General features: G+C 32.1%; 1 protein-coding gene across 1 annotated transcript in view; it reads right to left on the reverse strand.

Annotated features, from left to right (window-relative positions):
- LOC129971518 (nuclear speckle splicing regulatory protein 1-like) overlaps window positions 1–10014 on the reverse strand; it is a 58313-nt gene extending 48299 nt beyond the window's left edge. The window contains exon 1 of the mRNA XM_056085364.1: window positions 9901–10014. Coding sequence (XP_055941339.1) covers window positions 9901–9921 — 21 coding nt within the window. The 5' untranslated portion in view covers window positions 9922–10014. The remainder of the gene's footprint in view (window positions 1–9900) is intronic.
- Between the last annotated feature and the right edge of the window lie 7239 nt (window positions 10015–17253).

Below are 17253 nucleotides of genomic sequence, written 5' to 3' on the forward strand. Positions count from 1 at the left end.
ATAGAAAAAAGCTGTTCGGATAGAAGAGCTATTACTGGCTTATATGCTTTTCACCACAGTCTCTTACGACAACCGTCAAAATCAACTTATTCCAATGCAGTTAAAAAACAAATCTGATGATGACTGATGAAGAAACTAAACTAAAAAATTGAAAAAGTATCAAGGAAAAACTAAAGCAACAAATGTTGTTGCTTATGGTACCTGACATAGACAAACCCGCGTACGAAGTTACCGATTTTAAATAGAGTTTTAATGTCTCTTGTTTCAGTAGTGCCATATAGGGCCAAGAGTACGTCTTAGCTACTCATGCGTCACAGTCCTTTTCACGGGGCGGACTTCATTCATGCATTTTATTCACTCATCCGCTGATTGTAATTTAGACCTGAAACAGAGAAGATCGCCTCTGATCCAGTACCCCTAGTGGTATCGTCTCGACTTGAAGGACTCTGTGGCTACGACAGACTTATACATGCACCAGCCACCATGTATACAGAGTCTTCGGCCGGTGGGGTTCGAACTCACAACCCAACGGATGCGAATATAACACCCTACCAACCAGGATATCCTACATTAATTAAAAATTTACAAAAAAAAAAAAAAAAAAAAAAAAAATTGAAACATCATAGCAAAGTCTTGTCAACATGTTTAATTAAGAGGAATTTTTAAAAAATCTCTAAGAAAAACAAATTTGAAAATTGTGCCTCAAACCACAAACTACGGGTGTTCTTATGCAATAAGATATAAATTTCCCTTAAATTTGGTCAAGAAAACTTTTTTGACTTTGTTTCTTATTATCCGCTTTTCCAAACAAAGAGAAGGGAAATTCTGTCTGGCGGAAGAAGAAATAAAAGATGAGAAACCCACTCTTGTTTCTCCAATTAAATTTTTTTTAGCTTGACGCTCAAAAATGACAAGATAAAAACTTATCTCGTCTTCCTTAGGGTTAAATTTTGGAACTATTTTCTTCAATTGTGGGTGACATTTTTGATTTCTCTGACTAGCATCTATTACATCGACTGTATTATTAGAATTACTTAATTTTAACTTTTCTAGTTAAATTAAAATTCTTTGCTTTTGCAATTCGATTTCGGCTACCTTTTCTTGCTTTTGCAGTTCAAATTGCCTTGCTTCTAGCCCCTTCTCTGATTTTAGTTTTTCTTATTTCATATTCGCGCTTCCGTTCAAGTTCCCGTTCTTTAATTTCTTGCTCTTTCTGCCTTTCTTCAATTTCTTTTCTACACCAAAGTTTCCGCAAGGGCCTTAACGTATTCTTCATCATAATCCTCCATCTCCATTATCATTATCCTAATAGTTACAACTTTCAATTTATCGTTAACTTCTAAATCTAAATCCTGACCTAAACTCACAAGTTCAGTTTTTTTTAATCTTCCCCAGAAAGCCATTATATGTAAGTACAGTAATTCGCAAAATGGAAAATAATAATAAATAGCAATCAATAAGCCGTTATACTATTCTTTAAATTATACCTTATACAAAAATTTAAAAAAATAATAATAAATACTCAATATCACACAATACAAATATTTTTTCTCAGTATTGAGAAATTAAGCACTTTCATTTAAAACAGTCCAATTTCTAGTATGTATATTTTTCTTCACTCATTCAATGACTGATATAAACAAAAAGTTTCTCCCTTTACACTAATACGAAAAAAAAATAATATCCGTTCTCTTTAATCAGTATATAACACACTTCAGCAAAATATTAATCAAAATTTCTAAAACGTATCTTCAAGCAAAAGAAAGAAAGAAAAAATAAACTTAGGACATTAATTTCCGGGATTGAAGGGATTATTCATTTGACTGGCGTCCAATGATCTCTTCAGAATTGCAATAAATTTAAGCAGACAACAATTACAAAAAAGAAAAAAAAGCATAACTCTTTTTCACTAAACATATACGTAGAAACACATTTTTTTTTTCCATCAACAATAAAAGATTACTGCTTCTTTTAAATGATTCACTCCTATAAAATAATACAATTATGAATGTACAAAGAAAAATAAAGCCTAAGCAAAATTGCAAGTTTCAATATCTTGATAAACCTTTAGTCTTTACAAAATACTTTCGTTTCCCAAAACACTGGCGTACATCTATTTTTGTTTTTAAAATTACTTTAATTTTTAAATGGTACTGGTTTACTCAATATATATATTTCTAAATTGACAATTCAATACTATAGTAGCATTTATAAAGTGCTGTCGTACATCTGTACTTTTGTTTTTAAATTACTTCAATTTTCAACTAGTATTGGCGTACTCAAATATATATTTCTAAATTGACAATGGGGTCAATTCATGTGACGTAAAAGTCACATGTCATGTACCTCTTGCGCATGGCATTTAAGTTTCATCCGCACCGCTTTCGTCGATCAGTCTGCCATTAACGTTCTCCGCCGAGTATGAAGCGGATTTTTTGTTTACATTTGAAGTTCTAATTTTTGAATCATTTTCTTTCCTCTTATTATGTGTTAACTGAGGAAATATTGGTGTGCTGATGGATGCATGCTTTAATGCGAAACACAAGAGTGACTGTCATGATAAAATGTTTTCTTATTTTCCTTTCAACAATCCTGACTTAGGTTGATAGCTTTGATATAGATTGTTTCAAGCCTTCGAAGTCGGTGATATGCTCCGATCATTTTGAAGAATTCATTTAGTGTGTGTCCATTTATTAAATAGAGCTGTTCCAGAAATTTGTTAGAAAAACTCTTCAAAGAAAAAGAAATCGGTAAGCGATTTGCCATCAAAAACAATCAAACAAAATCGTGAGTGCATTTCTAATTTACTTTATTCACATTTGTTGAAATTTCTGATAATTTTGAATATGCTTAGAAGGTTTTCAAATGTTTACATGAATATTACATTGCATTTTTCTACAAAATTTTATCTAAATTTAATTAACGTTAGTAAACAAATTCCTGTTGCAAAAATAACAACTGCTATAATGCTAAACTTAGGTGGAAGTGAATAAATTTCTTAAAGATTTATTTAGTAAGTGAATCCTTTACCAATTACTGAAAATCCAATTTTCTTATTGACTGTTATAATATATATATATATAATTGATGTATTTTATTAAAAGTGTTCTTAATTTGATAAATTGAATGCTATATATAAGAAATATATATATATATATATATTTAAGTTTTGAAAACACATGTCATTTAGTTAAGTATATAAATGCAAGAGAATTGATTACTAAGCAAAATTATATGAATTCTGATCTCAGTGGAATGTAGTCTGCTTCTTCCCAGACTATTACTTTTTCTGCAATAATCGACAGGATCAGTAATTTGCAAAATGAGCTACAAGAACTTCAGGATTCTGTAAGAAAGAAAGAGATTCATTCCAGAAAATATTGGACTCTTTTTTTTTTTTTTTTACTATTTTTTTAACATATCAATCTTGAATTATAAAATTCTGTAAAAGCATAAAAGTATTTCTTTCAACTACTGTTTACATCCTATTTTAATTCTCTCTCTCTCTCTCTCTATATATATATATATATATATATATATATATATATATATATATATATATATATATATATATATATATATATCATGACCTTATTCTTGTTTATTAAATTTACTGTATTATATGTTTTTGTTTTATTTTATGATATTCATTCAATGTAACTTTAGCATTAAAAAAAATTCATAAATATTCCGCTTTAAAAGTATATTGTTCAACATTATGTTTTTATTGGTGATAAAAAAAATGTTGTTCAGTATCTAGGATGTTTCTGTTGAATAAAACTGATTTCATCATTTACATTGACATTCTTGTAATACTGTGTTTATATAATTTCTAAATGTCTGGAAAAATAAATGTTGATAAATAGTAAATAGTTTTTATGAATTAGTGAGTGCATTAAAATATCCATTTGATCCTATTTTTCCAAATAATTATCATATATATATATATATAGTTTTGTAATGTGTAAATTAAAATTATGAAAATGTGATTTTGTTTGTTTTCCTTTAATGATTTCTAGAAATTAAAATGAAATAACTGATTCATAAGTTGCATAGATTTAAAAAAAAAGGTATATATGCCTTTTATATTTCATAATTTGAAATTGTAAACATAATTTATTCAATATATACTAATTTGAGTTTTATGTTCTTTCCTCTGAGCAAACTGAAAATATCAAAATCTCAATATTTATAAAAGTAATTACATAAAAAAAAAAATATAATAATTTTATTAGTAAGCTTTAAAATATTAACTTATCTAAGACTAATAATTATTTTTAAAAAGAACTAACTGGGGGAACTATATTCATAAGATTCAACATTCAATAATATTTAAATATGTAAAAAAGAACATATGTAATTTTTCAAAAAACACTGCCATAGTCATTTGTCAAAATGTATCCTTTGGATAAAAAAGGAAAGAATATAGCGGCACCAAACGAATTAAAAAGTGATGTTAATTAATTATGCAAAACAATATTTCCATTCAAAATACTAATTAAAATTTTAATATAAGAAATAAAATTACATAACAACGAAAATATGGATTAAATAATTCAAAATAATATCTTTTTTTTAAAAAATCAGAAGTTTTTAATAATTGATCGGCTAGCGTAATATTTACTAAACGATGGTTTCATCAACGTTATCGGCAGACATCATGACATGCGCAGAACGGTTGGAAAGTGAGCAGAAGTGGTTTGTTTGGTACATGACACGTGACCGTGAATTGACCCCATTCTGAAAGTGATCTTTCAATTAACATTAATTTATATTAATTGAATTACAATCTAATTTTACCAAAGCACTGACTTACTTAAATAATAATGTATACTATGATTTATTTTGTTATTGTATTTGCACTGACGTACAATTCTATTTCAGAAATACTAAATTTCTAACAATACTGGCGTGTTAGTTTATAAAATAACTTGAAAGTGACCTTCTAAAATCTAATCTGTACTGGTGTACAAACAGAAAATAAGTACTTCGAAATTTTTAACAAAACAAAATACAATCAACCAACTATTGATATCACTTTTACATAAATTAATAATATTTTATTCAATTCGAAATAACAACTAGTACTTCAAAATTATTTCTTTTGCATAGTTTGAAAATTAATTTTAATTCGGAATTGACATCTCAATTTTTTTTTTTTTTTTTTTTTTTTTTTTTAGAACAAGAATATGAAGTAAACGATATTATTTCGTTGTGGTTTTGCCTCAGTAAGAATTTTTTTTTTTTTTAATAATTTATGGAATCTGGGGGGCTGCCACCATTTATTAGGTTGTGACGTCTCTTCAGAGCAATAATGGTCAACAACCTTTTAGTGCAATATTTTTTATTCGGAATAAAAACGGTTCGATTAATAGCTAATTAATCGTACACATATATAAAGATAGTGGTTTCAGCATTTAAATGCTCCGTTTGTTAACACAGGGGTGTTTGTGGGACCCCAAAAAATCCCCTGAAACTTTTACGGACTTACTACCGACATTTTGGAGTTTCGAGAAGGGGGGGGGGAAGAAATGAAAAATTACGATTATGAAGTATTGAATGACCTAATTATAAAAGTTCAATGAATTACTTTTTTTGCAAAATTAAGACCTTTGAACCCAGGTCACGTGATCGCACATCTGGTAGAACGAAGTCTCTCCCTTTTTTTCCTGCCGCGCCTACTTGCCGAAAAGAATCCAGAAGAGAATGTCCGAGAACCGGGGGAATGAGTCATAACTCGCAATAAGGAAAGAACAAAAAAGAAGTTTTTCCCCCCTTTTCATGCATTATCACTGCCTTTGGAGAAAGAAAGGAAAAGTTTTCACCACACACACTGACCTTGCGTTTTCTGCTTTCAAAGCAAACAAAATTACCCAGATCAAAATAAATAATTCATTATTATTCCTACTTCCTTTTGAACGACGATCCCCGGAATTTCCGGGTATCGAAGTTCAAAATCCCCGGAATTCCGGGGTTTCCCCGGAGCACAAACACCCCTGTTAACAGGAGGCCATATTCCTCGAAACACATCACAGACACCGTTTTACCACACAACACCATTTTCACATCACTTCATTATGGCGTCTCTCGTTCTGGTCTTTTCTAGAGTTCGTACACAGAGGGCGCTAGTCAGTACAGCGCCACACTCAAGGTATTAAAATATTTATGTCAATTTATAATAAAATTGAAACATGGAATGTCTTTGAGAAAATGTGAAAATAGTCATGAAAAATGCGAAGTAATGATGTAAGATATGTGCGGGTTGAGGTTCGAACTCGCAACGTTAGGGTTCATAGCCGAGTAACATAACCACTAGACAAAAGAGTACTCTCTTCTCCGGAAGTTGTTATCTGGCTTATAATGTTACCACTACAATAGTCCCCCACCAGTGAGTCGGTAGAGTTTATCGCGCCAGTTATGGCGAGCGACGAACGTGATTATCGCGCCAGGCGTTATGGCGAGCGACGAACGTTGATATCGCGCCAAGTGTTATGGCGGGCGACGGCGAGCGTGTGTGAGTGGTTGCTGCCGGTAGATGGAGCCACGACAGCAGAATGAAGGAAGCGGTTGTTCAGAACCAGGGTCAACAATGTGCAGGTTGAGGTTCGAACTCGCAACCTTAGGGTTCATAGCCGGGTAACATAACCACTAGACAAAAGAGTACTCTCTTCTCCGGAAGTTGTTATCTGACTTATAATGTTACCACTACAGATATGACACAATTTAAAAAAATCTTGACTCGTGTTTATATACCATAATAAAAATCAATATTCTTTAAAGCATAGGTTCCCAAAGTGGTCCAGGTGGACCCCCAGGGGTCCATAGGAGACCACAAGGGGGTCCACGTAGACGTGAAAAGAAAAAAGGGATTCACAAGTTGTAAGTGGGGGTCCACGAAAAATTTTCTGGTTTTCATAATAAAGAACAAAAATTTTGGGCTTGGATTTACCTATCAACGTAGGCAGGTTGCATCATTCACTAGGTAGGTACTCAAAAATATTCGAGACTCAGTTCAAACACAGATTTGAATAGAACAATAGATAATAGTACAAGTGTTCACCACATGTCGAGACTTGCAAAGTGCCGCCTGCGCGCCCGCTCGTCCGGGATGCTACTTTTTTTTCTTCTTAACACCCCCAATTTAGGGTGATATTTTTTAAGGAGTTTTGGGAATACAGTAGAAATGTAGCAGCAGGGGGTCTACCGAAAACAGTAAAACTTTGAAAGTGGTCCATGAGAAAAAAAAGTTTGCGAACCTCTGCTTTAAAGTGTGAGTGTGTGATTGACACACACACACATACAAATGTAAAACGTTACTATACATACATTGTTGCTATACATACTACAAATGTAAAAATGAAATTTGCATAACAAACAAATAAAAATGACCATACAGTTTATCTTTTTCATGTTCACTATTGCGTCTCTTGTGTCTTATGGATTAAATCCTTTTGTGCAACTATATATTATAGAAGTATTGTTCATTTACTAGAAAATTAATCAATCAAGAAAAGTTTTTGTACATTTTAGATATAATTATTTCATTTTGTTAAGTATTTTTCTGCAAGTTAACATTGTCATTATCCAATATTTGGTATCTATAAATTACTGTTGTCTTGTTACATTAATTAATTCCTGTTACATTTGAAATATTTTATAAACATTAAAAAAGATCCTGAAGATTAAAAATGTTAAATTCGAGCTTAGTTTATATTAACGACCCGTTTTAAAGCAACATTAGGGCTATTTTGGGGACGGACCTCACAATTTTGAACCGCGTTCAGATGACGAGGGCGATATTCATCTCCAAAGTTCCACACCACACCAGTGGAAGGACGTTTGGCCCCGACAGATTGTGCCCGCTAACACAACGATTCTTCGGTGGAATAAGGTCTCGAACCTGAAAGCCTCCAGTTCCGAAACCGAAACCTTACCACCAGACTACCGCGATCCAATGTTAAATTCGAACCTAAGTAATTAAAAACGTATTCCTCGTTCAAGTTCCATGATCATGCTAGAACAAATTTATGCGATTTATTGCTTGCAACCTGTGCTTCTGTCTTTATAGTAAAAGTTAAAATAAAATATAACTGAATTTTTCTATAATTAGATTTCAATGCAATTAAAATGCAAGTCTCATGAAAAGTAGACTCAAATATTGACAACTTTTTGGCGGCCTGTAAAAGAGAGAACTGTTTTATACAAATATCCTAGCAATTTTTTAAAAATGAGAGAAATATTAGGGTCAGTACCTGAATACAATAAATTCATTTATTATAAATACTTAGTTGACTGTAATTAAATGCAAAGTCTTCGGGATTGTCAATGCATTATTTTATTTGAAGTGAAATTAGAAATTGTGCTTGCGCCCTTGACGGATTTGTTTGAATTTTAAATCTTTCAGTAAAATGCTCTTGAAATATCAACTAAATATTTACAAAGTAATAATAATTTCTATTTCTATCACTTAAAAAACAACCATGCGGTCAATTAAAAGTTTACAAGCATTTCAGCTTTGTAACAGAACAATCTTATTCTACTTTTTATTAAAACAGGATTTTTTTTTTTAACATTTTAACATATCTTGCTAAAATTGCAGATATTTTTACAACTTAATAAATTTTAAAAAATCTAGTTTTCTGAGTAAAAAATATACTCACTGAATGGTATATTTTAATATAAAAAATAAAATGCTTTAAAAAGTCAAAGTTGGAAATACTTCCGAAACGAACGGTAAACAAATAAAATGGAGACATCTAGATCATCCACAACTTGGGAAATATCCTGGATTAAACAATTTTTGAGCGCATTTATAATTGACAATGCATCGCAAATATGAAAACAAAATTAATAACAAAAGAAAATTATTTGAAATAATTAATATCCAAACATAACCATAAAAAAAATTGCTATAATAAATTAACTGTTGCATTTCATATTCAAGAAATTCTATATACATATTAAAAATAAACGGTAGAAAAATAAAATAAGATTATTTTTATTTATTATAATTACTTATAATAATTACAAACTACATAGTTATTTGTTACAATTCAAAACGAGAACGAAACCGAAACTGCAGTCGCAAAACACGATTTCAGAAATAATAATAATTATTATTTAAATTTGCCCCCAATTGTTTTTAAAAAAAGTTTCTATAATGAATCTAAATTTACGAATCAGAAAATACAACGATAAAGAGACAGTGAAACTAACGAACATTTACCAGCTTTAGGTCCTCTATTTAATTAACAAACAGAAACAGAACAATTTTACATGAAAAAAATTATGGGTTTCATAGCGGCACCCAGCTTCACAAACAATTCTCGAATTAGGCTGTTAAATGTTGGCAAAAATAACTGGGGGCCGTTATAAGATGCAAAAAAAAAAAAATCTTAATTATTCATCGGTTACTTAAGGTTTGGTTCGATACTGACTATATAAACAGTCCATTATACCGTCTTAATTTATATACCAAAAAGAAAGAAGGAAAAAAATGCCTCACATTAATTAATTTAAAGAATGAATCAAAAGTTATTTCTTAAATAATAATTATGAAAACCCGCGTTTCAAATTTAACTCGCTGTCTTAGTAGTAAATAATATCGTCTGAAGTAAATGTTTTTTACTTCAGACGAGAACGGGTGTTTTCAGCATGATATTGCCGTTGATAAATACTTTACTTAAAACACAATTTGAAAACTGAATAAACAACTTTAAGTGATACAATTTATCAAATAATCAAAAATACATAATTTTTATGATGAAAAGTATAGATATGAAATCAAAACAAAATCTTATAATTATTATTTCTTAATGATGAAAGAAAATGAACACATAATTATCAAATCAAAACAAAACTGAGGGAATTGATAAATGGTATTAATGCTAATTTTCATACCTTTGGATTATCGTAAAACATAGCATCGAAAGGGAGACAGAAACGAAACTCGAAACGAAAGAGATTGGAAGGTATCGGAACAAGACTAGGCGCTTCTGTGTTCGAAAACAACGCGGCTGTGATGTGATGGACGATTCCATTTTTTCCGCAGGTGAGAAAGCGAAGTTGGCTTATAGTCAGTTGTTAAGTCTTAATCACAGAGAAGAATTATTCTGATATTAGGGGATGATGATCATTTTTGCATAAGATATCAATTAATACATTTTAATTATCATTTGTAGAAACGAAGGACTGGCTAAAATAATTTTCACAATTAAGTTGAGATAAATCAGTAAGAAAAGTTCATATTTATCAAATAAATATTTTATTTTAATTCCCTCTATCAATATAAATTTAAATTTATTAAGAATTTATTTTCATTTAAGAAGTCACGAAATCTAGTTATATTTAAATTTTATTTCTTAAAATAAAATTTAATTTTTCGTCAAAAATTTTAAATTATTTAAATTTGCTTTCTTTTATTTCATATAAGATTTAGATTTAAAAATTATTTTACTAAGTTAAAGAAAATTCAGTATAAATTTCAAACTTAATACATAATTTCTTTGAAATATTAAAAATTAGCCATAAATAAAAGGGTCCGATTTTATTAACATTAAATTATTGATAAAATCAAAGAAGCATTGTTTTCAAATATATATTTGGATAGATAGACAGCACAGACAAGCAAATTGAAAATGCTGCCTCTTTCTTCCAATAAAAACTGAAAATATTTTTATTTTCAAAATACTAATTCAAACTGATATGCTTTAACCACAAAATTTTCTTAAAGTTCCCAAATAAATTACTATGAATTATAAAAATATTGATACATTTGAATTTTTCTCATATTAATACTTTGAAAATATATAAAACTTCATTACTTCTGTTTTATCCCATATTTAAAAATTGCTATTTTCAACCTTTTATTGTTGTTGTTGTTATTTACTAAATTTTGAAAAGAAAGGTATTTGGACAAAATACAAAAGAATTTTTTTTAAATTCTTATCAGTGGTGAAAGGAAGATTTCCAAGATGGAAATAAAGTTAGAAAGAATAGTAATTATACGCAGGGCCGGCCACCTAGGAGGTGCGGCGGATGCTATGCGCAGGTCCTCGCGATTAGGGGGCAACCACCATGATCGAGAATTAAATTAGTGTTCTGAACAATAATACACATACCGAAAGTATACAAGTTTTTTTCCACGTGGCAGGCTGACCGTCGACTGACGCAGTTATTAGTCCACGATCACAGTGATATCTATAAAAATTCGAAAAAAGTTCATTCATGAATTAGGAAATCCACTTCAGAGATGTTAAGACAGAGTGGCACGATTTCTGGGTGCAAGCGGCGTCCAGAAGTCGAGGATGAGCCTGGGTTCAAATGGACTTGTAAACCATCATCTACCTACTTTTTTCTACATCCATTGTAATATTTTTTTATGTGTGCATTTGTGTGTTTGTTTATATTAAGTTGTTCAAACAAAAAGAAAATCGATCAATTCCTTATAATGCACACTGAATTACTTCTTCACCGGCCACGACTGGAATGAAAAGAATTAAGGAAGAAATTTAAACGGCACAGTCGACGGATTTGGAAATATACGAAGTTTACTGAATATACTGGGGAAGAAAATTATGCTCAAGTTACACACATACAGTCTTGCAATAAAAATGTTGAAATTTGTTGATTTGAAATTTGTGTGTTTATACAAATATGACCGAATCAGAAAATAATGACAGAAATGTCAGTAACAAATGATCAAGAGAGTATAAATGATCCTAGTTTATGGCCAAGTATTATAACTGATAAATTTAGAATGTTTTGGGTTAAAATCGGAACTGTAACACAAAGAAATTTTTGCTAATAATGCTGAAGGCAGGTCATTTTCCACTACATACTACTTTTAAAAAAATGCCAAATGGTGAAATCCAACTTCGCAGCTGGTTAATTTATTCAAAAACGCAAGATTCAGTATTTTGTTTTTGTTATAAGGAAATATTTTTCAAGAGGAAATGACCAAACTACGCAATTTATAGGTGGCTATAAAAACTGGAGAAAGCTGTCGACTGTAATCCAAGATCATGAGAGTTCTAGTTATCATTTCAGTTCATTTATTAATTGGAAATTACTGGAACGACTAAATTTACGTTCGACTATTGATAAAAAGAAATCAAGTATAATATAAGTAAGGAAATATCACGACTTAAGTTACTATTTCAAAGAACTGTGGATGTGATTCTATTTTTAGCGTGTAATAATCTTCCACTTCGAGGAATCTACGAAATAATAGGAATGCCAAATAATGGAAATTTTTTAAGTTTAGTCGAATTATTGTGTAAATATGACCCTGTGCAAATGAATTTGTACTGCGAACAGATATTGCAAATTCATTTACGATATCGCTGTGTATCATATTCACCAAATTTTGAAACGTAGCCAAATACAAATGTCTTTAGGCAACTTGTAAAAAAAAAGCATGCATTATAAATAATCAATTACATTATTGTAAATTTGTGAGTATTTTGTTTTTAAAATGGAAGCACTGACCTATTTTACATGGATTCCTGTGAAAAAAAATTGTAGTAAAATTTCGAAAATGAATTATACTCTTTAAGAGAGGTTCTGGTATGAACAAGAATTAAAATTTTAAATTACCAAAGGAATTATTTTAATTATGATATTATATTCAAGGAGTTTCAGAAATACTACAATCTGGAAAATAACTGGATTAACATCATTAAAATTAAAAGATAACAATTTCGGGGAAGAAACAATAAAATTAAATGGTGTATTTACATACGAAAAAATTGAATACAAAGTTTAAAAATTCCTTCACTTGATTTATAATTTTGGATCTAATTAAATTTAAATTCATTGCACAAAAAATATAATTTACTGTTTAAATATAAAAATAATTTAAATAAAAATTCTTATGTTATTAAATTTTTGGATATTATTTTCGAAAAAAAGGGGAGTTACAGAAAGTCATGCGCAACAATAAAGATTTTTTTCTTTTATAGGAGTAGATTACTTTAGTTATATTAACGTTCCATTTTAAAACAACACTAGGGCTATTTTAGAACGGATATCATAATTTTGAACCGTGGTCAGATGACGAGGACGACACCTGAGTCAGTCTGCACCCTTTCTCCAAAATTCCGCATCTTATTAGCTGAAGAATATATGTCCTTGCCGGATTTAGCATGTACCGGACCCGCTTACACTACGATTTTTAGGTGGAATCGGGTCTCGAACATAGAACACTCTGATCTCGAAAATGAGATTTTACCACCAGGTCATCGTGGTCCTGAAGACTTAGACAGGAAACTCCAAATTTTTTTAAAAGTACTCTTTAATAAAAAACGAAATTTTCTAATTAACTTATCCTTTCTACAAAAAGCGTCGTCACTTCTGTTTGGTTTTTCATTTATTTCTTGAAGGAAATAGGTAAGATTTATCCATTCACCCTCCCTCTCCTTCGAATTGAATTTTCCTTTTGGTCACGCTAAACCACACATTGCGACTGTAAAAGATCTTGATAATGGTTTAATCTCTTTGAGTTCAATCAGAGACAACTAAAAATCCGTCCGCAAGTTATTGAAAAAAAATTTTTAAAGTGCTAAGCATGCGAACGATTAATTAAGCTTAAGATTGGGTTTAAAAAAAATACTAGAAATAAATATTATCATATCTAATTTTGATGCTAAGTTTAAGATTTCTTAATGGAATTCATTTCTATTGTAGGCATGTATTATGGAAAAAATTAACCTGTACTCAAATATAAAATTTAACCGACTAGTAAAAATGATCTTTACGAAAAAAATTTTTGTTTTGCACAACTGTTAAACTTAGAAAAAGTTGTGAATATACCTATCGTCACAGCGACGCAATATGGGATAACAAAACGTCTCGTTGTCTTTTTTTTCGTAAGTCTACCAAAATAGTACTTGAAAAAATAGCATAACTAGGATAACATAATGATATAGAAACTATCGAAATGAGTAGATTTTTAAAGAGTAATGAAATGCAGGAAATTTCATCAGTTCTTATCACCGTTCTTGGAACTTTCTTGCCAGATTCAGTGTCAAGAAAGTTCCAAGAACGGTGATAAGAACTGGTACACACACAAATTAAATAAATTCAAGCTTTTATGGGGTCGCGGTGTCTTGGGGATAAGGTCTCGACTTCGGAACCGGAGAGTTTCAGGTTCGATACCCGATTCCATCAAAAAACCGTCGTACGGGTCGGCGCGTCTTCCCCGTTATCTGGAAGTCCTGGGCTCGAGTCCCGGTTCGGGCATGGTTGTTCTTCATCTGTGTTCTATCTGTGAGGTGTGTGAATGTGCTCCCATGTAAAAAGGGATTGTGCAAGCGAATGTGTGAGTTTTATCTTCATATGAACTAGAAGTCAGACTTCCGCCCTCGGGTGCTCAGGGATTTTTACCCTCAGAAGCTACTGCACCCCCTTTCCGTGGTAACGCGGACACGACATCATCATCAACCATCGTACGGTCTGATGCACGTTAGATCCATTGGAACCAGACATTCTCCAGCTGGAGTAGAAGTTTGGAGAGGAGGTTACCAACTCAGGTGTCGTGCACGTCATCTGACTGCGGTTCAAAATTTCGAGGTCCGTCCCAAAATACCCCAGGATTTGTTGTTTAAAAACAAGACGTTAATATAACTAAACTCGGCATCCATTTGATTAAAAAAGATGAAATTACAGTTGTTAGTTTGCTTCAAGAAATTGATATTTCTTCTAGCCAAATTATATTCGTTACTGATCCTCCCAAATGTCGGAATGAAATTTGCAAAATATTCCTTTCAGAGTTCAATTTTCAAAATAAGGCACAACCTCATTCTGTAACCAAAATTCTCTTTCAAGAAGCTCTCTGCAAAGAATTTCAAGATTATTTTATCATCGCCAAAGATACATTTGAATCGCAATTTACCACTTCTGTCGCAGGCCTATCAAACACTCAATCCTTTGCTTATTGAATTCATCCTATTCATTCCGTCTTTACAACCGAAGCTTTAGCAATCTATCTTGCCATTAGTAAGCTCATAATTCATTAAAAAAATCTATTGTAAACAGATAATGTTTCTGTCCTACAAGCCTTGAAAAATATTATTGTTATTCGAGTTATTCATAAAATAACTAATATATATATTGTTACGAAATTTCCGGGGTTCGTTTGGATAATGGGAGTTATATGGTGTTGAGAACGCTCAATCAGCAGGCGGCAGTAGAAAATAAAACAACGACGTTTATTTACACGAATATACACAGGACAGCACAAAGACGACAACTATATACAGCACAGAAGACGATAATCTTCAGTCAAGAAGTGCAGCATACACAGCAGCACACAACAAAACTCTACTGAAGACAGTAGCTCACAGCTTAGTTCAGCACTAGCTTCACTCCGTCGCTTCTCCGCTTATTCCTGGAAGGCCAGTTCTTTAGCGTCGATTCCGACTACTCTCTTCTCTGTCGCTTCCGACTATTCTCGCACTCCACTGGTTCACGATTACTAGGTAGCTGCGGTTGATTCCTTTTATAGGTCTCAGGAGGCGGGGCTAGAAGCCTCTCAACCAATCAGGAACGTTCGAGGCGTAACTCGGTTCCTACTGGACGGCTCGGGAAAATTCTCGATGTTTCGGGTATAATCTATTTTGCCGCCAATGTGTCGCCAAGCTCTGGGACCTCCTATGGAACCAACTATGCTGGGAAGCAGCATCACAGGTTCGTAACAATATATATATATATATATATATATATATATATATATATATATAAACGGTTTATTTGAAATTAAATATGGTACACTCTAGAGTATCCGGCTTCCGTACTAATCGGCTTAGTATTCTTTTATCGTAATTAAATGAAGAAGGCAAGGCGTTGCCTTGGCAACATTGTCAAGGCACTGATAGTGGGCGTCTGCTGCAATCCTCTTACGTGTCGTGTGAAAAATAAAAGTTGCGACAGAAAAAGAGCAGCGTTCTGCTCGTTGTTCATTGTTTCGTCAGTGTATAAAGAACGTCAATTGCTACTGCCGTTCCTGATTATACTTGTGTAATCATTTATCAGTGAAAAATAAAATCAGTTTGATTCGGATATCTTAAAAACTAGATCTACCATTTACATTAATGTTTTATGTATGTTTCCTGCATTTTAGTAGGCATTACAGAATTAAAGTTAAAATGTGAACATTCATATTCTAACTTACTTTTTCTTTCATAAATTCTTGAAACGTGTAGTGCAGTATGTAAACATGTATAAACTACCAGTACAGAGCCTTCTCTTTTAACTCGATAAGTTACCGGTGTAACATTCCCCGTTTCCCAGTACTGATAAGACATTTACAGCCAGCTGTGTCGTCGCTGTTACTTACTAAGCTCATCGTGATAGCCGGATGGTGGATCTTTTCACCTGGGTGGTCTCGCATCTGTTCATTAGCGACTACAATGAAAGACCACATGTGGAATTCCTCGTCCAAGAGGTATTGATATACCTTCAAAGGAAAAGGGGTGTTCAAACATCTAAATGCTAGATGTTTCTCTTTGTGAAAGGACTTTCCCACGACCCACTGGCGCCGCTGAGAGAGCATATTGCTGAACCCCGATTAGCCGAAAGAGAGCTCAAATGACCAATATAAATTAAGAGGCGGAGATTGTCGCCGAAATAAAGTGCGGAGATTTTTTTTTTAGGGAGAGAAGAAACGAATTGCAGGAGACTGTTGGACTACGCCCACGAGTTCGGAGTCCGAGAACCAACTGAGTTTCAAGAAAGCCTTCGACATTGACTGTTGTATCTCCTACTACAGGTGTAAATAACTATTTATTTAACCAAGATTAGAACAAGTTGTTTTTTGTATATATAGGGCTGTAAAATAAAGAATTGTCTCGAACTTCAGCTTCATTATTTGATCAGTCTAGATCAGGACATTACACCGGCAACAGCTTCCATGATTCATCAGGCAGCGGCCACCTTCGCATTCTACTTGGCTTGGGGAAAATGGATGGCTTAGTACTCAATAAGAAGTGAGAAAATGCGAATTATAACAGTGCGTTTGGTATAAAAACTGTGTCTTTTGATATTGATAAGGGAAAAAAAAGGAGTTCATAAAACTCCGCCCTATCAGGCTTTTTTGTTATCCGGCCTACTCTTCCACCACATTAGGCCGGATATTCGGGAGTGTGCAGTATAATTTGTATTATCGACGAACCAGCTGATCACTTTGGGCGATCTATACTAATAATAAAGATGAAGATGTGTTTGTACATGTGTATGTCTGTGTGCTGCAGACCA

The sequence above is a fragment of the Argiope bruennichi genome, chromosome 6, assembly GCF_947563725.1.
Source record: "Argiope bruennichi chromosome 6, qqArgBrue1.1, whole genome shotgun sequence".
NCBI lineage: Eukaryota > Metazoa > Arthropoda > Arachnida > Araneae > Araneidae > Argiope > Argiope bruennichi.